At 39.4% G+C, this 27,024-nt stretch overlaps 1 protein-coding gene across 6 annotated transcripts in view; it reads left to right on the top strand.

Moving 5' to 3' along the window:
- The first annotated feature begins 295 nt into the window (after positions 1–295).
- ZFC3H1 (zinc finger C3H1-type containing) overlaps positions 296–27,024 on the top strand; it is a 48,347-nt gene continuing 21,618 nt past the window's right edge. For 5 of the 6 annotated variants that reach the window (XM_075746775.1, XM_075746796.1, XM_075746816.1 and 2 more), the window contains exons 1-17: positions 296–1,021; positions 4,893–5,309; positions 8,286–8,350; positions 9,036–9,234; positions 9,443–9,669; positions 11,253–11,376; positions 14,026–14,123; positions 15,177–15,380; positions 16,053–16,217; positions 21,202–21,339; positions 21,739–21,857; positions 22,182–22,328; positions 23,379–23,553; positions 23,741–23,872; positions 24,576–25,124; positions 25,202–25,311; positions 26,590–26,721. In XM_075746775.1, coding sequence (XP_075602890.1) covers positions 418–1,021; positions 4,893–5,309; positions 8,286–8,350; positions 9,036–9,234; positions 9,443–9,669; positions 11,253–11,376; positions 14,026–14,123; positions 15,177–15,380; positions 16,053–16,217; positions 21,202–21,339; positions 21,739–21,857; positions 22,182–22,328; positions 23,379–23,553; positions 23,741–23,872; positions 24,576–25,124; positions 25,202–25,311; positions 26,590–26,721 — 3,605 coding nt within the window. In that variant the 5' untranslated portion in view covers positions 296–417. The remainder of the gene's footprint in view (positions 1,022–4,892; positions 5,310–8,285; positions 8,351–9,035; positions 9,235–9,442; positions 9,670–11,252; positions 11,377–14,025; positions 14,124–15,176; positions 15,381–16,052; positions 16,218–21,201; positions 21,340–21,738; positions 21,858–22,181; positions 22,329–23,378; positions 23,554–23,740; positions 23,873–24,575; positions 25,125–25,201; positions 25,312–26,589; positions 26,722–27,024) is intronic. The other variant, XM_075746785.1, reaches the window with a different exon arrangement.

Here is a 27,024-nt window from a genome sequence, read left to right as displayed (position 1 = left end):
CCTTCCCTTCAACAAGATGGCGGCCTTCCCACTGACCTCCTCTACCAACATGGCGGGTCGAACCCTCATTGGTGCCCGCCCCCCTCCACCGCCCCTCTATAGGCTGAGCCATCGGCTTTCCCCGCCCACTGCCTTGCGCGGCCTCGCCCCGAGCTGGGAACTACATTACCCAGGATACCCCGCGCTCGGGGAGGCCCCCTTCCCACCTCTTTTCTCTTTTTTCTTATGTAACGCCCCTCCCGAGCGCGGAGGGAGTGGGGTGTGGTCTCGCGAGAGCCTGCGCGGGGCCGGGCAGAGCCGGGCGGGCGGCGGGGAGGGGGCGAGGCGGGGCGGGGCCGCCCTGCGCAGGAAACGAAACAGCTCGAGCGGCCGGGGCGGGCCGCGCTGTGCCTCACCGAGACCGTTGGCTTGGGCCCCATGGCGGCCGCGGAGGCGGTGGCCGCGGCCGCGCCTGTGGAGGCGGCGTTGGATCCTAGCGGGCTCTCTCCGAAGGAAGAAGGGGAGCTGGAAGACAGCGAAATCAGCGACGATGACAACAACGGCTTCGGGCCCTGTGGCGGCGGCGGCGGCTCCGAGCCCGGCGGCGGCCTCGTCAGCAGCAGGCCCTACTCGAGGCGCAGGTCGCCTCCCGGCCTCCGCGGGGGTACCTCCCTCTCCTCCTCCGGTCGGCGCTTCCCCCGCTCGCGGCACCAGCCCCCGCCGGAGATGGGGCACCTGCACGGCCACGGCGGGTATCGGCCCAAGGACTCGTTCCGCTCCCATCCGCCGCCCATGCCGGCGCCGCGGATGCCGTCGGGGTCGCATTCCGAGACGGGCCCCCGGCTCTCCTTCTGGGAGCGCAGCCACAATGCCCTGGACCGATTCCGCTTCCGCGGTTGGCCCTATAGGGGCGGAGGGCGCTGGGGTAGGAGCCGCGGCGGCGGTGATCGGGGAGGCAGCCCTCCGGGGCGGCCGCCCGGAGGGGGAGGCGGTGCCGGATTCAGTAGCAGCCAGGGCTGGAGGGAGCCATCGCCTCGGAAATGTATCCTTGAGACGTGAGAGCGGAGGCGGGGAGGCCGTACTGCCGGGGTGGGCCTGAGTGTGTCAGAGCTGCGTTACGTGGCCGAAAGCCGTGGGAACAGGCGCTTTGCCTTCCCGCCCGGGCACTAGGGCTCCCGTAGGGCTAACGGAGAGGGAGGTTCCCCTGCCAGTTCCAGGGCTTGGCTGGGGCAGCGGGTCCTGCTTCTCAAGGAGAGGCTACTGGGAAGGCGGATTACTGCCATGACCTGGTTTGCAACCTTGCCGATCAGTCCCGTGTAGGGTAAAAGTGTAGCCTGAAACAAAGCCTTAGTTTGTTGGATCCTAGGTGGCTGCTTTTCTAGCCTGAAGTGTGAATATTGTGAAGTGGGGTCAGTCTTTGGTGCGGCAGTTTTAATGTATATAATTAAAAGTGTCACAGTTGTAAAACTAAAACCCTAAGCTTGTTAATTTCCCTTATTGGGCAATGAAGGATCCACTGTTTTTTTCATTTTTGCTTCCAGCCCTTCAGAGGCTGTTGCACACAGCTAATGCAGATGTTAAAGCTAAACCTAAGTTGAACTGGGACTGTACGCAGAGGGTGGTTTATATGGGAGTTTGGGTAACATAGGAAAGCTCTACTTCTCTATAAAGTCATACCCAGCATTCCTGGTAGGATGTTCTCTGCTGCTCTTAGAGTTAAGTGACTTTTAGTAGAGTTCTAATATTTCCTCCTTCTCGGAGTAGGAGCTGTGAAAGTGATGGAAAAAGCTCCTTATATTTTCTAGGTTTGCTATAGAAAAAAACATGAAAGAACTGATGCCGAGTATAAGCCTGGTACTGAAAATTGATGTAACTGAGACAAGTGTGGAAAAACCCTAAAACACTGAGCAAGAGAACTAGTGGTTAAAACCTATTCTCCAGAATCTTTTTTTATTTGTTTTATTGTCCTCCGTACCAATAGTCAAAGGATGTGCATTTGTTTCACTGTGTTGGTTGATCCTAGGAACAGGAAGTTTTCCTGCTTGTGCCAAAATGTAAAACTTTGAAAGCTGCTCATTGGATCCTTGTGTTATTTAACTGCAAGATTATTTATCCATGTAATTTTTTTTTTTTTTAATGTGTAATGGAATATGTAAGCTACTGATAAAGAGATGCTTTTATTTTAGTCTTTTCTGGTAACATCACAGCATTACCGAAGTCTTCATAAGAACTCTTGATTCAAGGATTTTATCTTGAGAGGCAGCGAGTGAAGATGTGATTTGCCCAAGGTTGCACAGTAAGATGGTTCTGTAGTGCTGAAAACGGATTTTAAATCTCTTAATTTGCAGTGTTAGTCTGAGTACCAGAAAATGGTTACTTTATGTGTAATGAGGAATTTGCAGGGCAAACATCGATCATCCTAAACAGACCTTGCCGTGCTTCTTAATATTGAGAGAGTCTCCTTCTTGCTTTTAATTAAAAGAGCATTCAGAAACTGATAATTCTATTTTCAGACCAAAAGCAGAACATGAGGAATTCTTTATTTCCCTAATACTTAAGATGCACTCTTCTGTTTAAACATGGTAGGAAAGGTTTGAATACTATTGCTCTTTATTAAGTGCCATTCAATTGTTTATGGATCATATAGTTAAGAAAGGCCCACAATTTTCTCTCAATGTAAGTTCTTTTCTGTATTTTTCATCTCTTTGCCACCTAAAGGAGTCACTATTATAGTATTCCTAGTGTTGCTAATATTAACGGAGTTGGGGCGTAGTTCGTGGGCATGTGACTTCAGAAGAGACCTTCACATTAGCTCGTACAAGGAGGCTTGTGGCCTGGAGTGGTATTTGGAATTCCCCCAGGAAAATGAAATGTTTAAGTGTCCGCTAAGAGAACGAGATGGGTTTTTTCTTTATCGTTAGAACTAGTACTTTACACAGTGTTGTGTAGAAGTGTATGTATAAATGGAGTAAATGATGTGGCGGAACAGTTCAAGAATTCTTGTTACTTTGGGTATTAGCTTTCAATAGACTTTTCTCTTTTAATACCTAGCAACTTAACATGAAGCTGTTGGATAGTCATTCTGCAGGAATTCTTGCGTAGAGAATTGTGGAACTTTGAGTCTGAAATATAGGACCAAAATGTGACTTTCTGTTTCCATTGAATTCTAAACTCTTTCCTTGTATGTTTTTCTTCACTTTTAAGCCCTCCCAGTTTCTTCAGTTGGTCTCTTTTTTTTTTTTTGGTTGTAGGTTGAAGTTTCTCTTCAATTGATATAACTTTTAATGTATATGTGCCTGTCTGCCTTTCATAGCACTCCATTAAGTCTTGGATTCTGTGTGTAGAACCACATATAAAACCAATTTCTACATATGTGAAAAACAGAATTTCTAACTAATTCTCATTGTGGTAGCTCTAGCAATTTTATTATCCTGAACACAAAAAACATCTCAAAGCTTTGTCTTGTTACCCAACTCCAGAAGCTATAGAGGTATTTCAATATCAAATAATAGTTGATTATTTTTATAAATGATGTTAAATCACTTAGCTTCAGACTTTTCTGTGACTCACAAAATTGCTAATGCGGTTGTCTTTTTGGAAGTCAAAATGTGTTGGAAGTGAATTTGGCAAATACGCTTATTACGTGATTTGATGGTGTACTGCACACAGCTCTTGGTATTTTCAGCGTATTTATAGATTGTTTGATTACCTTCTGGATTTTATTTAGTTTAATAGTTTCTGCTTTTTGTGCTGAAGCTTAAAGCAAGCATTGTATAGCAAAACATTTCCTCATATTACTGAGGTTGATTTTGTAGGATACTTACCAAGATTCTTCATACTTATGTTGGATGTTTTGCTATAGTAGCTTCTAAGTTGTTGATGCAAGTTGTGAGCAGAAGACAAATAAGTTATCTTCCTCTGGATTCAGTGTGTCTGCATTCAAAGGACACCTATTTTAGCTTTCAGTTTTACTCCATTTGTTGTTTTAAGAGATGATGTTGATGAAAAAGCATTTCACATAATTGGGTGTGAGTCAGCTGTTAGCACAGCGGGATTGATAACTGAAAGTCGAATGAGTCAAACCTGACTTGGTGTCCTAAAAGATTTCCCCTCAAGCATGATTGTTTTACAGGATAGTTTAACTTTTCAAGTGTCACGTTAAGGTAAGAGGAAGTGAATCTGTAATTGTGAGAACTTTTATTCTGGATATAGTTGCCAAAGAATATTTCCATTGCCTGCCTTAGACAACATGTTGTCAAGAAAATCTATCCCTTGGGCGTGCCTAGACAGCATTTTCTGAGTAATTAGTAATTCCCAATCTTCTTTGAGCATTTTTGAATGTTTTGATTACAAGTCTTTAGCCACACTTTTTATTTCCTTCAGTTGTTGATTATTGTGTGCCTTACCTCAATTGTTGAGCTACAGCTACTTCAGTGTGTAATTGTGGTGTGGCTAGACTTAGCATTTTATGAAAGGATAAAATGAGTGAGGATGAATTTAACCTGTTTTTTTTCAGAATGTCAGGCAGAGAGTCAATACTTGAGAATTTTGCAAGTCTGACTTACCCTTTGTGATAGGGAACCTTCTCAGCATTACAGCTGTTGTTTCTGGCAGGATGGTGGGAGCAAGGGACAAGACTTCTCAGTAATTCATGAAATTCTTGTCATAAGTAGGATATTTTAAATTGTTGATTTGATAAAATGTTTATTTAAGCTGTCAGTATATAATAATGGATAAATCTTTTGCATGCTATTCATATTTATAAGGGATATTTTTCAAGCTAGCCTTAAGGTAAAATATATGAGAATGTTTGTTTTTCTTCTGTTTGTCATAATTTAGTTTTCAGTGGTAATATCGCCACTGTTTTAAGGGTGTACATGTTCTTGTCTCAGTTTTCTTGACCAGTAATTCAGCCAAAACTTTTGGAAAATCCCCATCTAGAAAGCAGAACTACTCTTCTAAAAACGAAAACTCTGTGGAAGAAAGTTTTGAGGATCTGCTCTTGAAGTATAAGCAGATACAGTTAGAGCTTGAATACATTAATAAAGATGAAAGACTGGCTTTGAGCAACAGGGAAGAAAATGAACACCAAGATGATAAAACAGTGGACACTGAGGACCAAATAACTGTAGAAAATAACAGTATTACAACGGATGCTATAAAAGAAGTATCTCCTGAGGAGAAAAATCCGGTTATAGCCTTTCAGGCATTTGAACTGAAACCTCTCAGGCAAAAACTACCTACACCAGCTGAGAGGAGCAGATTAAAAAAAGGCAAAGAAGGAGCGAAACCGTCATCACAAAAATCTGAAGTCACAGAATCCTGCCAAGGTAAATAATTGTAAAGTTGTTTTAGCTTGTAAAGTTCTTTTTGCTTGCCATTATCTGTCACATTTATTAGGAGTGGGGAAAACTTTACTTTACTTTGAATTTTAATTAAAATGTTAGACTTTTTAAGTTATAGATTTAATGTACTTAATTCCTGTTTTATGTAATTCCTTGAATTACATAAAAATGCTTCCAAGTATGTTTAGTTTGGGGTTTTTTTAACTAAAGTATTTTCTTAGACTAACTGATAGTTTGGCAGAAAGTGCAAGGGCAAGACTTGAAGGTTTTAATTGCTGTTGACAGCAGAAATTACTGGCTTTCACTTAGTCTTCCTTCTTTTTTTTCTCTTGTTCTTTTTTGCAGAAGTGTAAAATGTGGGGGTGTTTTTTAGCTGAAAAGAGAACGTTTAGTGACATCTCTTTCTACATTTCATCTTTGTTATGTGTTTCTTCAGTGTAACAAGCCTGTATGAGATTTTCACCAGAATTATTTTGGTCATAATTAATATTCATGAATCATGAAGAGATCATGGGCCAGAAATAGAAAGGATTTGTAGAAGAAATGTAGCCGAAGGGTATAATAAGTATCTTGTCCAGGTGGTTCTGGACTGTGGGCCAAAGAGCATAATTGCTCAGATGCATGAACCAGTTAGTGAGAAACAAGTTATTGTGTTCAGTTGACTTGGGGTAAAAGTCCTTGAGCTTACTTTTAAGTGTGCAGCAAAATAAGGCAGCTGGCTTAAACTTCCTATTCTGAGGCTTCATCTAGTTCTAATAAGTGTTTGCTGTGGCTGAGGGTGTGCTCATGGATATCACTTGTCATCTTACGTTAGCTAATTTGTTAATGTGTGTAAACTATCAATTTGAGTGGGAAGAGGCAAAGTAGTAAATGGATGGATTAAGAACACAGGTGGGTAATTAGTAGGAACATGAAGAAAGGTAGGACTAGAACAGTGGAAGTGATAATGACTTATACGTAACTTCAGAATGAGAATTTAGAAGATAAAGCCTGTAAAAAAACAGAGAAAACTGATAATAGTCAAACTACCTCATTCTAAGATTCCCCCCCTTGTGTCTTTCCTATTAATAATAATAATAGTAATTAAAAAAAAGTTGTGGTATTCTTTAAGAGGTAGTGTAGTTTTTAATGGGAGACATGAGGAAAAACAACAGGTCTTGACCATAGAAGAAAAGTAAGTAGTCTGCAGGAAGAGAACATAGGAAGGTTATTTAAAAAGCAAAACAGTCTCAAAAAAAAAAATCTTGCTTCAAAACTTGGAAGAACTGAAGATAAGTTCATATGCTAGTGGAAATAGATGCTGTGGAATGCACATTAAGAACATCCTAATCTTTGTACACCACTCAAATGTATGACATAAAAATGATCTGAAAGCTGACGGATTATGTATGAGAGACTGTTTATGACAGTGTAATACGGGCTTCCAAAGTAGAAAACCCCAGCTGATTTCAGTTACTGCAGATTTATGTGTATCAGGTGAATGTATACTATGTGATAATACATATATTAGGAAACAGGAAAAAATTTGTTTTTCCCATAGTGCTTATTTGTAAGTGGTGTACTGGATGTTTCTTCAGACCTGTTCAAATTGAAGAGCTTGGCTTAAAATTCAGGGAAGTTTGTGTGTCTTTGTAGAATGAATTCCCTATGGTTCAACTACTCTGATAAAGGCTTTACAGTATTCCCTGCTTTCCTTCCTTTGTTGCCCATTAGTCTGTTCTGCCTGTGTTGTCCCCTTCTGGTTTGAAAGAGTGTTTTAGTTTGTGTGGTATATCCCTGCATATGTCTGTCTGCATCACAGAAACTACTGTACCAGCTGTGTCTCCCTACTTCCATCCTATGGACTGTGTGGTTAGGATCTTTGCACAGTGTAATAACTTTTTATTTTTCTTTGAGAATACATATGGGTATTACATGTTATTTTTTTCTTGTGTGTGTGCTTTTAGAAAATGCGTGCATGTGCAAGCAGGAAGAGCTTCAACAGTTGCTATGTACCATTTTTGTTTAGATATAAGATCTTGGGATATTTTAAACAGCACCTTTCTGAATGTGACTTTTCATAAAATGCTAGGAAGAGTAAAAGATGTATGGAGTGCAAACTTATTTTCTACCAATCTGAATTGTGGGAATGAATCTCTCTTTGAAGAAAGGCTGATATAGGAAAAGATCTCTAAGCTTCACTCTAAATGCTTATTTCCTTCCTCTGATGCAGATGAACATATACATGTGTAGTTATATATAAATTATATCATTATAATTTTGCTATCAATAACACTATTAGATATAATTAAATTATGTACTTGTATATACAGCATTATGTATATTATATACACATTAATGCATATTTTATACATTATATAATAATTAGATGTATATATGGCTTTTGGTCAGTCTAACAAATTAATGTGCCAACATCTTACTAAGCAGCAGGAAAGCATTATTATTTACTATTCATAGGATAACTCTCCTCTGGTTTCCTTCGGCATGAAATGGAGCAAGTGTGTTCTTCCTGCAGCTTTGGGCCTTTATATTTAATTCTGCAAAAGACTGACCAGTTACTCAAAATAGCTGCCAGTGGAATCCGAGATGCTCAGGACAGCAGCTGATATTAGATGGTAGCATAAAACAGATGGCAAGAAGTTGTCTTTTCCCCTTGTCTCCAAATCTGTTTTTCTCTGCTTCTTGAGGAAGTACGTCAACCTTAAGACAGAGAATTATTAAAAAATGACAAATCTAGTCTTAGGCTTGTGGCATCATAGTGATGTGGATTTTATCAGACATGCCAAGCTTATATTAATATTTGTTAATGTGATCTTATACATAAAATTGCTATTCTGTTTTACACTATGTACCAAGGATACTGATAAAAAATGTTTGGATTAAAGTCTGCACATCATTTTAACGTAGCTCTGTGTTATGAGAAACAGTTCGCTCAAAGGTATGGTATTTTTCTTTCGGAAGGTACAGAAGACAAAGAACCAACATCAGTGCGAAAGCTTAGCAGTTCAGAAGTTCCATCTGAAAAGGTAAGAAAGTATTCCTTTTATGTAGGTTGAGATAAAGGCAGTTCAATATGACAGAAAAGGAAGAGAATAATAACAGTGATAAAAGAATATATAAAGTGGTGCACAGCACAGTTGCTCACTACCTGGAACCGATGCTCAGCTAGTTCCTGAGCTGCACTGCCTCCCGGCCAACTCCCCAAACTTATATACTGAGCATGACATAATGTGGTATGGAATATCTGTTTGGACAGTGTGGGTCAGCTGTCCTGGCTGCGTCCCCTCCCAGCTTCTTGGGCACCCCTGCCCACCCCCCTTAGCTTCTTGTTGGCAGGGCAGTATAAGAAGCTGAAAAATTCTTGACTGCTTGGTAACAACTAAAATATCAGTGTGTTATCAACATTATTCTCATCCTAAATCTGAAACGTGTCACTGTACCAGCTGCTAGGAAGAAAATTAACTCTATCCCAGCTGAAAACAGGACAATGAGGCATAATTGCATTGCGATACTCTAGCTTTTTCCAAATTGCAGTGCAGAAATGTTTCAGTAATAGAAACAGTTCATTCGTAAGGAATACACTTACCAGTATAGCAGGTTTTTCAAGCTTTTAGGACAGACTTCAAGAGACTTTTTTGAAAAAAATTTAGTTATTAAATGATGTTTCTTGATGACTTTTTGTCCTATCCTTTCTTCTTTTTTCTTCTCAAGAAGCTGCTTGATGATGAGGAGGAGATGTCTGAATTGCAACTTAGGCTTCTTGCACTTCAGTCTGCTAGTAAAAAATGGCAGCAAAAGGAACAACAGGTGATGAAGGAAAGCAAAGAAAAGTTAACAAAAACGAGAAGTGTGACACAGAAGGTCAAAGCCAGTACAAAAGCATATTCAACAAAAAAGCCGAGTGCTACAGGTAATAAGTTTAATGTTACTGAACTAGCTATCAATGGTATAGTCTCTGAAATAAAAAAAAAACCCCATAGTATGTTATGTGAAATGTTGGGCAATGACCCTTACACCTTCTAAAACCCCATACATCTACTCAAAACTCTTGAACAATCTAGAATTAGGGGGAGCTATTTAGGTAAGGTGGAGTTAATCACATATTTTTTTATTTAAAGCCAAGCAAGCTTTGAGGAAACAACCGACAAAGACGTCAAAGAAGATGCAGCAGCAAAAGGAACAAGACAGGCGTCAGAAAGAGGAAGACCAGAGGAAACAAGAAGAGGAAGAGGAGAGAAGAAAGAGAGAAGAAGAAATCAGAAAAATTAGGGACCTCTCAAATCAAGAAGAGCAGTACAATCGATTTATGAAGCTAGTTGGAGGAAAGAGGAGATCGAGAAACAGGGTAACAAATTTGTTATATGTATTCAGGTGTTATATTTGGGGCTTATGAGTGATTTCTGTCTTGTCCTTCCTTTCCCCCCTTCTTCCCCTTAAAAAAAAGAAGCTCAAAGTATTTCAGTGTTTACAGTGTTTTAATCCCATGCTAGGCAAGCATTGCCTTTGGGTTTAGTAAGATCAGATATGTATGAGTTGTACATTTGCAAGTCAATGGTGAAGCATTTTCCTCCTAAAGATATTTTGAATGTGATGATCAAAGAGCAGTCTGTAACTTAACACAAACCAATCAACCAAGCTTTTTTGGGCTTTTTTCTCTTGGATTGCAGTGTTGTCTCTATACTTTCAAATTTTTTGTGTCTATACCACTTCAGTGGCCTGCTTCTTTCAAAGTGTCATCTGAGGTTTGGTTTCTCTGTAGTATTTTTTTCATTTGTCAAGGTACAAAATATGGCCAGACACAAAAGATAATTAATTACTTTATCCTGATTACAGGATGACATAATTGTGTCAAATTTATGAACAAATAGAGTTACTGCAGTGGTTGTCATGTTGCACTTGCAGGCTGTCTTCCTTCTTTCATCTTGAGATTAGCAAAAGGCACTTGAATTGCTGTTGTTCTCTCTAAAACATTGGTACGTTACAGAAAAATGACAGTGTTTCTTCAGCTTTAATACTTTCTTTGTGGAAGGAGTACTGCTGCTGCAGCTAGAAGCTTCAAATGTTTGGAGCTACTGATGCTGTAAGGAGAAATGAAAGTGCAACTAAGGGAACTGGGACTCCCTATTTGAGATCATGGTATAGAAGAGTTCCATTTGTAATAATGAGTGGAAAATTTAGGCTGCAAGTGTTTAATGGTAAGCAATAGAAATTCTAAAAGCTGCCAGAATGTCTACTGTATGCCTCTAAGGAGTCATGCTTAGTTGTTCTGTGTATTTCCAGTGTTCACTGAACATTGATTGGCATCCATACAATATTAGACATTCTTTAAACAATCTGATTTATTAGTTGACAGTCTCTGGACGTGTTTCAGTGTGGTATGTGGTCCCTTCTGGGACAATAAAAGGATTTTCCACCTGAGACATCAGTCTTAGAACAATTCAAAGCATGTTTCACCTAAACACACAAACTTTGTCATAGTGAAGGTGATCCTTGTGCAACTTTGTGTTTTGTAACGAGTAGTTCAAGTGCTCTTGGTAGTTGCCATGACAGATTAAGAAGTAATCAAGCATTTAACTTTCTTTCAGTGTTTCAGAAATATATAACCATGGCAATTTACCAGATACATTATGACCTAATAGGTATTTAAAAATTGCTTCTGTGTATCATGACAGTCCTCCACCCCTCCCTCCTCAAAGAGATCAGTTTTAAAACTGCCTGTTAATTTGTCAAGTCACTACCTGCAGTAGATGTGGTTAAAAGGTAATCTTCAGTTTGCTTTTTTGTACAAGCTAAGTAAATTGTATTTATAAAGCAATTAGAAGATGAAATTATAAGGGCCTGTTTCTAAAATTTACTGTTAATTGGTTTGCTCTAAAAGGATAACATAAGACCAGCTAAATAAAATAGACTTTTTTCCTATGTGTTTAGTCTTCGGATATGGACTTGAGATGGTCTTTGGATAAGCAGTCTACAGATAGTGCAGGAGGCATATATCAGTATGATAATTATGATGAAGTCGCTATGGATACAGATAGTGAAACTAACTCTCCAGGTAAGACTTATTTACAGTTTTCTTGTTTTATGCTGACTCTTGGCTCTCCATCTCTGCTGTAGTGGTATTTTGAAGGTCTTCAATGTTACACCGTTGTCATTGCAGTACTGTAGAGTTTATTCTTTCACATTCCCAAGCAACTGTGTAGAAAGTAAGAGCCCCAGGATGTTGACTGGCCAGACAGCAGCTTTGCAAAAAAGGGCCTGGGGGCCCCAATGGACATCAAGTGAAATGCAAGTCAGCTGTGTGGCTTTGGATGGTAAAGGCAAACTGCAGCCTGGGTTGTAGCACTGTGACTACAATGGGTGGGTGTTTGGAGAGGGCGGTTAGGCACTGATGAGACTTCATCAGTTTTCTGTTTTCATGGTAGGAGAGGGATAGTGACCTGCTAGAAGGAATCTAGCAAAGGACCTTTTTTACTAAGGTCTGTTTTTCATAAAGTTCCTTTTTTAAAGAAACTGAGGCCTGTTTTTCATAAAGTTCATTGGGGACCGGAGTGCTTGATTTATGGAAAGAGGCTGGGAGAGCTGAACTTCTGTTGAGAAGGCTAAGAAAGGCTTTTGCTGCTGTCTTGAACTGCCTAGTGGGCACTTACAGGGAGGACAGACCTAAACTCTTCTGTGGAGTTTGCAACAGAAGGACAAGGGGCAACACTTAATTTGTAATAGAATAAATTGTAGTTAGATATAAGGGAAAACTTTCACAGAACATGGTCAAACACTAGATCAGGTTAACTGGAAATGTTGTGGAATCCCCATCCTCTAATATACTTGGAACTTGCAATTTGAGTTGCACAAGGCCCTTAGCAACCTGACTTTGGAAGCAGCTCTGCTTTGAGTACATGCTGGGGCATGTGCCTTCCAGAGGTCTGTTCCAGCTTAAATAATTTATTGACTCTGAATTTGAGGTGCATTTAAGATATTCAGGTTTTCTCGCTTCATCTCCATTTCTGGAGTGTTGAGAAAGCTTCATTAAGCATCCTACTTTATTGGCCATTTTTATTCTCTTGCTTTTCATCTTCCATCTTTTTCTTTTTTCTTCTTTCTTGTAAGCCTATGTGGTGGGTTGACCCTGGCTGAGGGCCAGGTGCCCACCAGAGCTGCTCTATCACTCCCCTCTTTCATTAGACAGGGGAGAAAAAGTACAATGAAAAAAAAAACTTACGGGTCGAGATAAGGACAGGGAGAGATCATTCTCTAATTATCATCACGAGCAAAACAGACCGAACTTAGAGAGGGAATTCATCTTATTTATTACTAAGCAAAACAGAGTAGAGGAATGAGAAATAAAACCAAATCTTAAAAACACCTCCCCCCACCCCTCCCATCTTCCCGGGCTCAACTTCACTCCCGGCTTCAACCTCCGCCCCCCCCAGCGGCACAGGGGGACGGGGAGTGGGGGTTACGGTCAGTTCCTCACGCGGTGTTTCTGCCGCTTCTTCATCCTCAGGGGGAGGACTCATTGTTCCCCCGCTCCAGCGTGGGGTCCCTCTCACGGGAGACAGTCCTTCACGGCCTTCTCCAACGTGAGTCTCCTCCACGGGGTGCAGACCTTCAGGAGCAAACTGCTCCAGCGTGGGTCCCCCACGGGGTCACAAGTCCTGTCAGCAAACCTGCTCTGGCGTGGCCTCCTCTCTCCACGGATCCACAGGTCCTGCCAGGAGCTTGCTCCAGCATGGGCTTCCCACGGGGTCACAGCCTCCTTCAGGTGCCTCCACCTGCTCTGGTGTGGGGTCCTCCATGGGCTGCAGGTGGAATCTCTACACCCCCTCATCCTCCCTCCATGGGCTGCAGGGGGACAGCCTGCTTCACCATGGTCTTCACCACAGGCTGCAGGGGAATCTTGCTCCGGCACCTGGAGCACCTCCTGCCCCTCCTTCTTCACTGACCTTGGTGTCTGCAGAGTTTCTTACATCTTCTTACTCCTCTCTCTGGCTGCAAAAGCTCTCTCTAACTGTTTTTGTCTTTCTTAAATATGTTATCACAGAGGCGCTGATTGGCTTGGCCTTGGCCAGCAGCGGGTCCGTCTTGGAGCCGGCTGGCATTGGCTCTATCAGACACAGGGGAAGCTTCTAACAGCTTCTCACAGAAGCCACCCCTGTAGCCCCCCCCGCTACCAAAACCTTGCCACGCAAAACCAACACAGCCTACCTTATATATTAGTTTGCTAAAATACTGCACCTGCTGTTTTGGACATGTAAGCTACATGAATTTTCTCTTGATGAAGCACCTCAAGCTCTAGTTTTATGTTTCAGAATTCAGTATCGGCTGTGCATTTGGTCTGCTTCTGTCTTAATTCGTATTGTATTTGTGGTAGCCAGTAATCAGGAGTCTCTGAGATACCTAGTTTAAGAAGGTAGATTCTTGCAAGTTAAATCAAACATGAGGGCAGAATCATTACCTTAGTAGTATTGTTTGACTGTACTTGCATTTTGTATGTAAAATAGAAAAAGGGCAGGTAACTGCTCTCTTTATAAACATATATGTAAGAAATAAATGCACTGTACTATGTTTGGTGTTGCCTTTCAAATTGGTGCATAGTAAAAACATTTGTTATCTCCTGCTGCATGAAATCATTTGAAGTATAAGCATGAGTTTGTGTTTAGTAATTACCTGCCAGATTTCTTACACTCAATTTTTTTAATTGCAGCTTCTTCTCCAGTGCAGCCTCCTTTCTTTGAGTGTCCAATAGGATATTTTCCACCTCCGGTCCCACCAATTTCCTTGCCACTGCCACCTCCAATTCCAGTAAGTAACCTTGGAAGGAGTGAGTTTTTGAAAATGTTGATAATTCTCACTTCGTATCTTACTTCTAATGTTAAAGCTAAAGTTAAATTTAGGTTCTGCTTTTGATACAATTCTCTATTTGGTGATTCCCTGGAACTATCTGATAAACTTGTGGTTGCTTTTTTAAAAGTCTCTATTTCAGCTGGTTTTTGGCTGATCCAATTCATGTTTAATTGAGGTTCTTCCTATCAAACTAAAGTTTTCTCTTTTCAGTTAGAGCCATGCTGTTTCATAACAAAGAAAAATTGCCTGAAGCACATAAGGAAAAGTAATCAATTGGAATTCTTAGCACAAGGCAACTTTACCTCTTATCTCTAGGCCATGTATGTAGATAAGCTTATTCTCTGACTTGCTACCTAGAGGGGAAGAAACAACCAAAAATGTAGCTTGTCACAGTCCTTCTTTCAAACTTTGTGTATTTTGACTATATGCTGTCTATCCTCTCACCTGAGAGTCCATGTGGAAATTGAGTGTGGCTTTTTCCCACCATTTCACTGAATGATTGTTACCCTTCTTAATAAAGCAGTAGAAAGTTGTCATTCCCTGCCATGACAGCTTCTGAATTGTTGGCAAAGGGAAATTGTAGTGTTCTTAGCTAAGATAAACTCATAAAACTGTTCAAGAACAGTTTTTTTGGTGTGGGAGGTATTTGTGGTGGTGTTTCTTTGTTGTTGTGTGGTGGGGTTGATTGTTGGGGTTTTTTTTTCCTCCAAGCAATGTGAACCTGTCTGGTCAGCCATATTTTTGTGGCTACACTATGTCTGGTTCTGAATTGTCATTTACGTTTAGTTTGTATGTCTGCACTACTCTACTATCCAAATGGAACCTTGTTTTCATTATCTTCTGTGATTAATTACTACCCATCTAGCACCAGCTTTTGACAGTGATCTAAATCCACTGCAGTTTGAATTAGTTTTAAGCCATGACATAATTTAGGTCTCAACCTCTGCAAAATAGTCATAAAGTAGTAGTAATTTTCACATTTCAATTCCTTTTTTTTCCTTTTTATCTCAGCCTGTACCATCTTTGAACCATCTTTATGTGGAGGGTATTTCTTGTGTTTCTCTTGAGCCACCTCCACCTCTTCCACCTCTTCCCCCTGAAGAGCCTGAACAGCCACCGAAACCTCCATTTGCCGATGAGGAAGAAGAAGAGGAGATGCTCTTAAGAGAAGAATTACTCAAGTCTCTAGCCAACAAACGAGCTTTCAGATCTGAGGTACTCCATTGGTTTTTTTGAATGTAAACCTCTAGATGGCAATCTTGACCAAAACTTAAATGTGACTTGCTAAGTGAAGATTACAGGCTTTTTTTATGCTGCCTTTCTAATGACTTGAAAAAAGAATATTTAAAAAAAATCTGAATTTCCATTACCCTCTATCCCCCAAAAGAAACTGAAGCAAAAGCCACCCCTTTGAATTATAATTTGCAGCTTGTCTTTTATTTCTGAAGAAATTATGAAACTTCAAGGTACTGAAAACTGAGTATGTTCAGGGCAATGGGGATTTTATTTTCTGGAACAAAAAAAAAAAGCTTGTTATTAGGGGTCAGTTAGAAAACAAGACATTAAACTTTGTTTCAGCCTTCTAGGAAAAGGAGTTAGAGGTTAACTTTTTTTTGGTTTTTTGGTGAGAAATGAAGTTTATGGTTTTAGATTGTCTTTGACCTCATTAAAAGGTCACGAATCTTTAGCAGTTGACCTGTTATATTCTTGTGTGCCTCTTTGATATTATTGCAGAATTGCAAGATCTAATACATTTGGATAGTCTGCCTAAATCACAATTCCATGTGCCAAGACACATATTGAACAATCTGATTTATGCTTACGTCTTTTAAAATAGCCGTATGTAGTGTGTATTTTTATGACCGTATTTTTGTTTTATTTTGTTAGGAAACTTCAAGTAACAGTGGTCCACCTTCTCCTCCTGTTCCAGATAATTTGCAATCTGTGCCAAGAAGCAATCTGTCTGCTGTCAGTATTAATACTGTGTCTCAGCCACGGGTACAAAATACAAAGTTTGTTAGAGTACCGAGGCTTCCACGAGCAGTGATCACAGTAAGGAAATATTGGTGCTTTCTATTAATAAGACTGTGAGTTGAAGTTTTCCTCAGTTCAAGTGAACAGTAGACTTAAGGCTTTCTAGTGATACAGCACAGAACAGTGGAGCTTCAATTAAACATTTGAATTATTAGTAACTTCGATAATCCATATGCTCTTCTAGAAAGAATTTGACACTGAAGTAAGAATTTATGGCTTAAGAGAGGGTTAAAACATGCCAGCACTCATCTGAACTAAAAGAGACTGTAGATAATTGAATTAATTTCTTTTCCAGATTAGCACAGACTAAAGGGTTCTGTTCAGTGGTAGCTGAGCCAATCTCATAATCACTGTGCATTGCAAAAAAAGAGGTGGTCTTGTTCTTTCTCCTGCTCCTGGCCAAATGGTGTCTCCCTTCTTTTAAACTGGGGTCTGGAGCATCAGTCCTGTTGCTTAACTTATTTAACATGTTGAACTGGTTAGAAAACCAGCCTTGGGGGGAGGGAAAGTACTTTTCCTTCTAGGGGGAAGTTAAATTTTTTTCAGTGAACAGCGTGTGAGCATCAGAGCTAGCACAGAAGTGGTGGCAGATGGCATGTCTGTGAGTGCGGGTGGAATACAGAGGAGAGAGTATTCTCTTTAGGCAGCCAACAGGCTTCATTACATTAGCTCAAGCCATATTCAGTAACTTGACCTTCGTTTGAATGGTCGTGGGAGGTACGTGCAGCTAACATTTGATTTGTGAAGTCTGCAGTCTCCTTGGATTGTTGGAAATGTGTTATAAGAACATATTTGCCTGTGTTATACCAGACTGGAAGCCCATGTAATCTACTGTTCATGGCAGTGAACCATACATAGTGGATAGTTTGCAATTATTTTAACAACACACCTTACAAAGCTTGGTTCGTTGTAGCTTTTTACTGAGCGGATTCTCTAACGAACAGTATGATTGAATCATAGAATGGTTTGGGTTGGAAGGGACTTTAAAGATCATCTAGTTCCAACCCCCCCTGCTGCAGGCAGGGACACCCTCTGCTAGACCATGTTGCCCAAAGCCCCATCCAGCCTGGCCTTGAACACTGCCAGGGATGGGGCATTCACAACCTCTCTGGGCAACCTGTTCCACTGACTCACCACTCTAACAGTGAAGAATTTCTTTCTCACATCTAGTCTAAATCAACCTTCCTTCAGCTTAAACCCATTACCCCTTGTCCTGTCACTACACTCCCTGATAAACAGTCCCTCACCATCTTTCCTGTAGGCCCCCTCCAGGTACTGGTAAGCCACAATTAGATCTCCCCAGAGCCGCCTTTTCTCCCAGCTGAACAACCCCAACTCTCTCAGCCTGTCCTCACAGGAAAGGTGCTCCATCCCTCTGATCAGCTTCGTGGCCCTCCTCTGGACTCTCTCCAACAGCTCCATGTCTCTCCTGTATTGGGGCCCCCAGAGCTGGACGCAGTACTCCAGGTGGGGTCTCACATGAGTGGAGTAGAGGGGCAGGATCACCTCCCTTGACCTGCTGGTCACACCTCTTTTGATGCAGCCCAGGACATGGTTGCCTTTCTGGGCTGCAGGTGCACACTGCCGGCTCATGTTGAGCTTCTCATCAATCGATACCCCCAAGTCCTTCTCCTCCGGGCTGCTTTCAATCCATTCCTTTGCCTTTCTGTCAGTGAATGCTGCCTCTACTAAACTTAATTTTTTTACTGTATTTGGAGGAATATACAGTATCTTTGAGACTATTATATCGCTATCAATATAGCTGTAGCTGGCCAACAGCTTTCTTGCTCATAAATATGGACTGTATGATCACTTGGCCACCTGATGCCATAATGAAAAAAAAAAGCTTAAGATGATAGAGACCTGAAAGTTCCTTTTTTGGTCATTCTGAGGCCTGCTTTCCTTTCTGAAGGAAAATTGTGCTGTTGAGTTTGAGGTAGATATGGTTATTTGTCTACATCCATCTTCACAATCTACTTTAAATTCTAGATATAGGTAGAAATACTTGTTCAATTTGGGCATGCTTATGTCCTTTCTATAATTATTTCATGTTTACTTACATTTAAGTGTTCTTATGTTTAAATACTAAACCTATTTGGGGAAAAAAATTACCACATATTCTATTGTTCTGAGACTTCATTCACTGCTGTTGCATAAATGAGGGAGAACACATGTTACTAGGCAGCTGTTGGTTTGTTGTAGTAACATAATGTCTCTTATCAGCTGTGCTGTTGAAAGGCATTATGTAAATATTAAAAAACCTGCAACTCAAATTCAGTGCCTGTTGCTAGTGATGGTTATCTTAGTTAAAGCTGACAGATTAATACCTTGCATTTGAATCAGCTAGCTTGGCTAGTGTCTTTTTTGCAAAAATGATTATAGAAACAAAGCATTTTGCATTTGTTATTTTTTTTAAATAGCTTAGGATATAGAATATTTATGTATAAAATAGATGTGTGTGTGTTTGTCATGGTTTAACCCCAGTGGGTAACTAAGCACCACGCAGCTGCTTGCTCACCTCTCCCTGCCCCCTCGCCAAAGGTGATGGGGAGGAGAATGGAAAAAACCCCAAACTCATAGGTTGAGATAAAGACAGTTTAATAGCATAACAAAGGAAGAGAATAATAATAATGCATATAAAACAAGTGATGCACAAATGCAATTGCTCACCACATGTGATATGAAAACAACCTGATGCCCAGTCTGTTTCTGAGCGGCGATTTCACCTCCCAGCTTGCTTCCCCAGTTACATATGGAGCATGACATTCTATGTCTGGCCAAGTCCGGGTCAGCTGTCCTGGCTGTGCTCTCCCAGTTTCTTGTGCACCTGGCAGGGCCTGGGAAGCTAAAAAGTCCTTGACTTGGTGTAAACGCTGCAACTACCCAGCAACAACTAAAATATCAGTGTGTTATCAACATTATTCTCATGCTAAATCCAAAATCCAATACTATACTGGCTGCTAGAAAGAAAATTAACTCTATCTCAGCTGAAACCAGGACAGTTTTAAAGAACTTATTGCCAAATAATTCTCACAGGAGACCAGTCACAAGGTATTTCTGTCCTCTGTAAAAACAATTTGATGTGAAAACAATATCAATTACTCCTCTTAGTTTAAGCTTTTAGAAATAATTTGTATTGAATGCTTATGTTTTTTTAGCTTTTGTAGTATTTGATATTTCTTACTAGAGCCTAAAAAAGTGAAATCTGGAGAATTTAATTTTGAACTAATAGTTTTTTGTGGATATATCCAGAAATTAAAAAAAAAAATCAAAGATATAGAAAATGCAAATTGTTCATTTTTTAAAAATCTGATTTCATAGTGTTGAGGGTGTTGTAGCTTTTGACTGTTTGAATATGCTGTACCATTCTTCAGAAGAGGTTTTAAATTTAAGAACCTTGGGATTTCTTCTGTGGAGTTGAGGACCTCTGCATAGTGAAATAGCTTACACACGTGGTTTGCCTATTCAATGACATCTTGTAACCCTTTTTCAACGTAGTCATGGACACAGAGGGGTCTGTTCACCACAGATGGAAAATGTGTCTTAGAGCATTGTGGGGAGATCCTGCTGGGTCTGTGATTCCCCTGCAGTAGAATCTAATCTTACTGAAGGCACTGTGATGGTAGTTGCCTGGTGTTACTTTACTGATTGTTAAACGTTTTGCTGAACCACATCAAAAAATAACACCTTGGAAGAAACACCTGGAGAAAAGCTGACTTCTACGCTCCCCACTATCAGCTTTTTCCTAGAAGAAAAATGGGGAAGGCAGTTAGAGACAGTTTACCCTGCTGAACTGTTCCAAAAGCATCTTGGTAACTATTGCCTGTTAATACTGAGAGCCAGTGATAGGGAAGGGATGTATTGGGCATCTGAAGATAAGGAAGAGGGTGGGGTACCTTGCCTGATTAATCTAGGTTTCCATGGAGCTACAGCCAGAGAATATTTTTGAGGAGAGGACCAGTGCCTTATTCTGTTTTCTTGTACCAATGTACATTGGAATTTCACCTAGCTGTGCTGTGGTGGTGCAAAAATGATGCAGCATTCAGAAGTAGTAGAGACAGTCCTTATTTTAAGAACTGTCCAGAAAGAGAATATCAAAAAGAAATTACTTGGAAATTGGGTATTTTTTACTTTAAAAAGTATAGGGGTGTCTGTGGGGTGTGTGTTTTAAGACACTTAAAGCTTTGAAGAGGTCCTGTCCTGAGGTAAAGGTTTAAATATATGACTGTAATTGTCAAGACCTACACTGGGAGATGGGAAGAGCAGTCCTGGAAATGTGAACTAAGTTGCTTTTTTTTTCCAGGCTGTAACTCCGGAACATTCGAGGTTAATCTAAATTGTTTGCTTGTTTCTGCATCTTTTTGTGCTGGAATTGGCAGTCATCTGATCTTCAGTGAGCTGTTTCAGTTAGTGATGTTGGCAAAAAGTGATTAATCTTGTTTCATTTGTTCTTTATGTCCCATTGATGTTCTGCTAGTTGAACTGCCTGAGCAGCTCACTGTAAGGTCAGCTAAGTATAACTGTGGCACAAGAGGCATTGCAACTGTGTGGCAGAAAGGTGAAGGAGTTCTGGTATGTCTGCCATAGCATTTCTAATGCAGACTTGATTGATTGATTGTTACCTCTCAGTTACTTAAAATTGCTTGCAAATGGCAGATGATACTTTTCATTACAATTGAAATAATTCATGAAGTATAGGAGTCAAAGGTTTGAGATTTGTATGTGATGACCATGGAGATGTAAATATGCTGCAGATACTTGGGAATAGGTTGAAAATGTTGGAGTACCTTTCATGTTACTGTATCATAAATGAGTACCGTATTTCTGTCTATAGTGGAGATGCACAAATGCTTAGATTTTTTTTCTTGCAATGTGGAATTGATATGCCATGATAACAAAAGGAGTTAACTTCCTCTTTCTCTTCCAGTAAATATATGCTCAGTTTTATCAGTCTCTCTAACTTTTTCTTCTTGCTATAAAACTTTTTTCATTCTCTCCACAGCTTCCAAAACATAAGTCTGTTGTGGTTACATTAAATGACTCTGATGATAGTGAGTCTGATGGAGAGCCATCTAACTCAACTAACAGTGTATTTGGAGGACTAGAATCTATGATAAAAGAAGCAAGGAGAAATGTTGAGGTAAACATCAGCATTTAATAGGTTTATTTTGTGATGATTTTGCTTTGTATATGGAATTTAGAATTTGGTCAAGAAATACTGTATTACATCAGAAACAGGCAAGAGTGAGTGCATTACTCCTGTCTACCATTACATTGTAATTTGGATTGCACAAGCTAATCAAAATGATTTTTTTGGTTAAGATGGCATCTGGAAGATAGAATTTGTGATGTATTTTGGTTCCATTTTTTCAAGTAAAATTCAATGCATATTTAATTACTAGCCAAAAAATCTGGCTTAAAAGATCTTATTAACCTTGAACAGCTTTAAGTTTGTGCTGAAATGCCTCCTAAAAATAGTATGTATTGGTTGTATTTTAAATTAGTGTGACTAGTATTGACTTGAACCTTGTTATAACAGGCCTCAAAAATCAAAGCCCCTCCAAAATCAGAAAAAGAAAATGATCCAATGAGAACTCCAGAGGCTCTACCAGAAGATAAGAAGATAGAATACAGACTCTTAAAAGAAGAGATTGCCAGGTACAACTAAAGTTAACAATTAAAGTAAAATATATATTCTTTGTAGTCCTTTACTAGTCTATTTTTGTAACTAGAAGGAAAATCCTAGTTTGAAAACATTTGTCATTTAGGTTTCCCCCCCCGCTCAATATTTAGTAAGACACCGTAGCAGTCTAAGAGTCCTTGGATTTGAACTGACAGTAGTTGATTGCAGTTGTGGAAAGTTCTTTTTAATTTGAAATGTTGTCCTGCTACTTCTTGGAAGATTTTAAAACTATTGGGAATACACAACAGAATGAATGTTGTAGTTACTGAACATCTTTGCTTTTAACATCTATGTTTTAGTCGTGAGAAGCAGCGTTTAGTTAAATCTGATCCACTGAGGAACAACTCGTCCCCTGCAAATTCTGATGCTGAAGTTGATGGAATTGGGAGAATAGCAGTAGTGACAAAACAAGTTACAGAAGCAGAAGCAAAGCTTAAGAAAAACAAGTAGGTATTTCACTGTTGTAAGTCCTAGCTTGTTTGCTTAGCAAGATGAAAATATAAATAACTTTTTTGAGCACGTAGCATTTGAAGTACAGCAAACAGTTGGTTTTCCATCTTGAACTATTCAGTCTTGGATTCTGTTGCTGTACAGAAGTTGTGTTGTAGTGCCAATGTGGTGTTTGGTAACTTTTAAGTATGATTTGTCATGCGAGCTATTTTCAGCAGTGTTTATGTTCAGTGACTAGAATATCATCTGTGCCACCTCCTAACTGAAATATGAAAAAATGAGTGTGCTTTTCACTACTCAATAAACTTTGAGGGTAGCATTTTTCAATGGGATATGCCTGGTATATATATGATATGAATGAATGAATGTTTCTGCAGAATAGGTATGCTGTTTGAAGCTTTTCCTGTATGCCTTTTCTCTTTTTAGCATACCACTTCCATGTTTCTCAGTCTTCTTCCAAGTCACTGTGGAAAATAAGTGCTTTGCATCCTTCTTCTCAGCTTCTGTTGCCACTTGATTATTTCTGTGTGGTCTTATGAACAAACTGGTTGGTGATCAGACATCAATTGAAGGACGTTCATCCCCCTCCCTTTATTCACACCTATCTATCTTGCTTCATTTAATGTATAGCTTCTTATATTTAACTACTTTGCTATTGTGCCATAATACTACATCTTGTAGTCTGCTCCTGTATGTATGCACCATAAGGAAGAATTGGGCTGTTACTTAACAAAAAGCAAGAATGTGTGTGGTTTGGATGTCTCAATGTTAAAAGCAGTATTAACTTGCTTACCTTCCCCAGTCCTCATAACTAGAATGTTTTCATCTGGTTTATACTGACATGCTGAACTTGGGATACTGAAATCTGTATGAACTACCAGTATTTACTGTCTCATGGATGTTAAGGCTATCTGAAGAAACGTAGAATGTTGTTTGATGAGTGGAAAAAGAGCTGGGTTCTTAAATAACTAGAGTTTCAGAGGAGCAGTGACAGCTCTGAGAAACTTCCTTTTGGAAAAAAATTCATGTGGCTTTTCTACTTTTAGACTTCTGTTGATGAAGGATGAATCTGTCTTGAAACATTTGTTGCAACAAGAGGCCAAGAAGAGAGAGAATGTTCGAATTGCTGAAAATAAAATTAACAAACTGGCTGAACAGCTACAAGCAACAGAGAAGATCTTGAATGCTAATAAAATATTTCTCAAGAAGCTTCAGGAACAAGTAACTTGAATTTTGAAATGTTTCTGTTTCCTAGAGCTGAAATCTTGAAATGAGAAGCCTGATTGTTGGAGGCAGTAGGCTTTCTTTCAATTAATTAATGATTAATTCCCATGTCTTTTCTGATTATATCTTATTACATGGTCATATCTGAAAATTTGCATCTTAATATCTTTTTTTTCTTTTTCAGATTCATAAAGTTCAACAACGAGTTACAGTAAAAAAAGCTCTGGCATTAAAATATGGGGAAGAACTTGCTCGAGCAAAAGCAGTAGCGAGTAAGGAAATTGGGAAACGAAAACTGGAGCAAGATCATCTTGGAGTAAGTCTGCATGCTTTTAAACCATACTGTACTTGAAAAGCAGTAGCAATTTTGATCAGGAAACTTTAGTTCAAATGAGATTTCAGGAGAATAGGAAAACATTTCAAAAGCACTGCAGGAATCTTCCTATTGGTTTCCTGTATTTCTGAGAAATCAACAGAAAAAACATTAATGATTTAAAAAATTGTTCAAAGCCTTACACATCTGTGCCAGGGGAGTGTCATTAATAGATAAATAATAAGAGGAACTATTATATGCCTGTGAAGGAAATACTTTATAGACATCAGTGATCTTGTTAAAACTGCCTAGCAAAGATGCTGAAGAGGGGATCTGATCTTGTTCACTTTTTTCTATATTTCGTTTTCCAAAACATTTCTGTAAACTCTTCTTGTTGTGTTTCCCCCTGCCCCCCACCCCTGCAACACCGCCTGTTTTATAGCTTACCTTTTAAATGTGGCCAGAACTTCTGTTGAAGCCCCATACATGATGTAGGGTAAACTTAATCAAAAAACCTACAAACCAGCCAGGTGAATTGTGGCAAACTCTTTTGTGGTTTTCCTGCTGTTTACTCAAATTTTCCGGCAAGAGTTTAAAATATGTTTTTATAAACTCTGAATTAAATATCCTGCCCATGTTTCATTTACCTCCTGTAAATAGATCAGTGAATGTGAAAATGAAATAAAGGGAATTTTTTCCTTTTCAGCCAAGCAAAATGTTGAAATTGGAGAACTCCCCTGCATCAAGTCCAAAAAAACATTCAGCAGAATTGATTGCACTAGAGAAAAAACGACTACAGCAGCTAGAGTATGAATATGCTCTAAAGATTCAGAAATTGAAAGAGGCCCGTGCACTTCAAACCAAGGAACAATCAAACGTTGCACCTCATGCAGAAGAGGAATCTGAATTTGCATTACCTCAGCCATCGCTTCATGATCTTACGCAGGATAAATTGTCTTTGGACAGTGGAGAAAACTACTTTGATGATGAAGTTCTGTCTAATTCAAACCGAGAACGAAGGAGATCTTTCAGAGAATCTAATTCTTTCACTAAACCAAATCTTAAACACATGGACACACCAAAACAAGAAACTATAAACAAACTTTCTAAAAAGGCATCAGAGGAGCCTGAGCTGTTCCTTGGGTTGAATATTGATGAACTGAAAAAACTTTATGCTAAAGCTGACAGCTTGAAAGAGCTGCTAGTGAAAAGCACTGCCTTTATAGTACCGAAGGAAGATCTGCTGTGTGGTCAGGTAAATGCTTTAAATACGAAGGTTGTCTTTATTAGGTGGTACTGCAATTGCTGTATATCTGTTTATCTGTTTCCTAGGAAATTTCAGTGGATGCAGATCTTGTTACATCGCAAAGTAAACAAACTGAAACAAAACCATTTCCATTTGGACCATATCATAGTCCTCTTCTACTATTCAAATCCTACAGGTATGAAGGCTGTAGCAGTTCTCTGACTTCTGTGTGTATGTGTTCTTGTTCAAGTATTCTTCACTGCTTTTCCTTGATACCCAGATGTGTACAGGAAGACAAGCTGCAGTGAGAAACTTGACTATCCTGAAACAATTTTGTCTAGTTTTGGGAGCCTAATGATTTTAGTTACTTTTTCGGGTATGCAGGAGTCCCTTGCTTTTGTGCAGTATGCTGCTTTTACGTTGTATTGCATCCTGTTCCCTGCAACTGGATTGTTGTTTGGTATAATCAAATTAAAAAAAAATAGTAGTTAAGCATTTGAAAACAGGATTTTACATCCAATATGAAGCAAGCTAAAATCCAGGAAAAATTAACAGAAGTGTGTTTCAATAATGCAGTCTTTAAACTTGGCTAGGATTTGCATTGAGTCAAGATTGAGCCAATCACCTATTTTTGGATTCCTGCTCAGTGGAAAGAGGCATGACTGCAGTGATTCATCTTGATTTAAAGGCACCTGCAAGTGTAATCAATTTGACGCATCTGGCTTTTTGACTAAAGAGAACTTTGTTCCTACACATTAAATTTTAGAAAACAAAAGTCTGGAATTTAAACGAACAGTTGAATCCTACCATGTGCTTCAGGTTTTTTATTTCTATAATCTTAAGTAGCAAAAGATGGAGGAAGTTACGTTTACAGGAGTATTCATTTTAACTTCTTGTAAGTTATGGCTTCAATTCCTTGAGGAGCTAGAAATCCCAAAATTGATATAGTCAAATTTTAGCTAAAAATATTTAAAACAAGAATTAATCTGCTCAGCTCCGACCAGTTTTTGCTTGTTTATATAATCTAAAATCTGATGTGGATTTTCTCACTTTTTTCAGGTTAATCTTTAATGGTTCTCTTTATATTTCTATTTGACACTAAATTTCAGTTTAGTTCTAGAAAAACTGCACTCATGTTGTAGTCAGCATTAGATCCATTTCAGTAGTTTGCTTTCCCTACTGGGTAACTGCTACACTTCCTGCTTTTATATGAATGAATCTCTTCTCTTTTACGTACAGAACATGCTAGAACAGAATCTATTTAGATTGAGAAGTACTGTTTTGTTCCCTCCCTCTCTCCCTGTTTTCACCTTTTTACCTCATAGGTTAGCTAGTGATGCTTGTGGTTAGCAGTAGGGTTTTGGAAATGATATTTAATACAGAAGAAAGTGATTATTTTTTAAAATGTTTTGTTTAGTAAAACAGATATCTTGCCTTGTATGCTTTGTCACAGTAGTTCACTGTTTCATTTTAGGTTTAGTCCGTATTTTCGAACAAAGGAAAAACTGTACCTCAGTTCAGTAACATACAGCAATATGATTGAGCCAAAACAGTGTTTCTGCCGTTTTGATTTAACAGGCACATGTAACGATGATGACTGTCAGTGGTGAGTTAACTTTAACTTTGTTTGAACTAAACCTCTCCTCTAAACCTCCTTTTGGTCTCAAAGACCAAAATAGGCATGTTTTAAAAAAGTTTCATTTCTTTAAAAAGATTTATGATTCTATGCACAGGTTCTAGAAAGCAAAGCTATTTTTAATACCTGATTGCAGATACTCTTGTTGGCAGGAAAAAAACCCACATTTCATCTAAGCCATGAAGAAAGAAGGCTATTTAGATATAAATTTAGAAAAGCAATATAGACTGTTAAAGAATACTTCACTTTTTGTTTGCCTTGTAATTCAGACAG

This window comes from Balearica regulorum, chromosome 1 (genome assembly GCF_011004875.1).
Source record: "Balearica regulorum gibbericeps isolate bBalReg1 chromosome 1, bBalReg1.pri, whole genome shotgun sequence".
NCBI classification, from domain to species: Eukaryota; Metazoa; Chordata; class Aves; order Gruiformes; family Gruidae; genus Balearica; species Balearica regulorum.
Note: the sequence above shows the minus strand (reverse complement) of the source record. Positions and strands in the feature narration are given on the sequence as shown.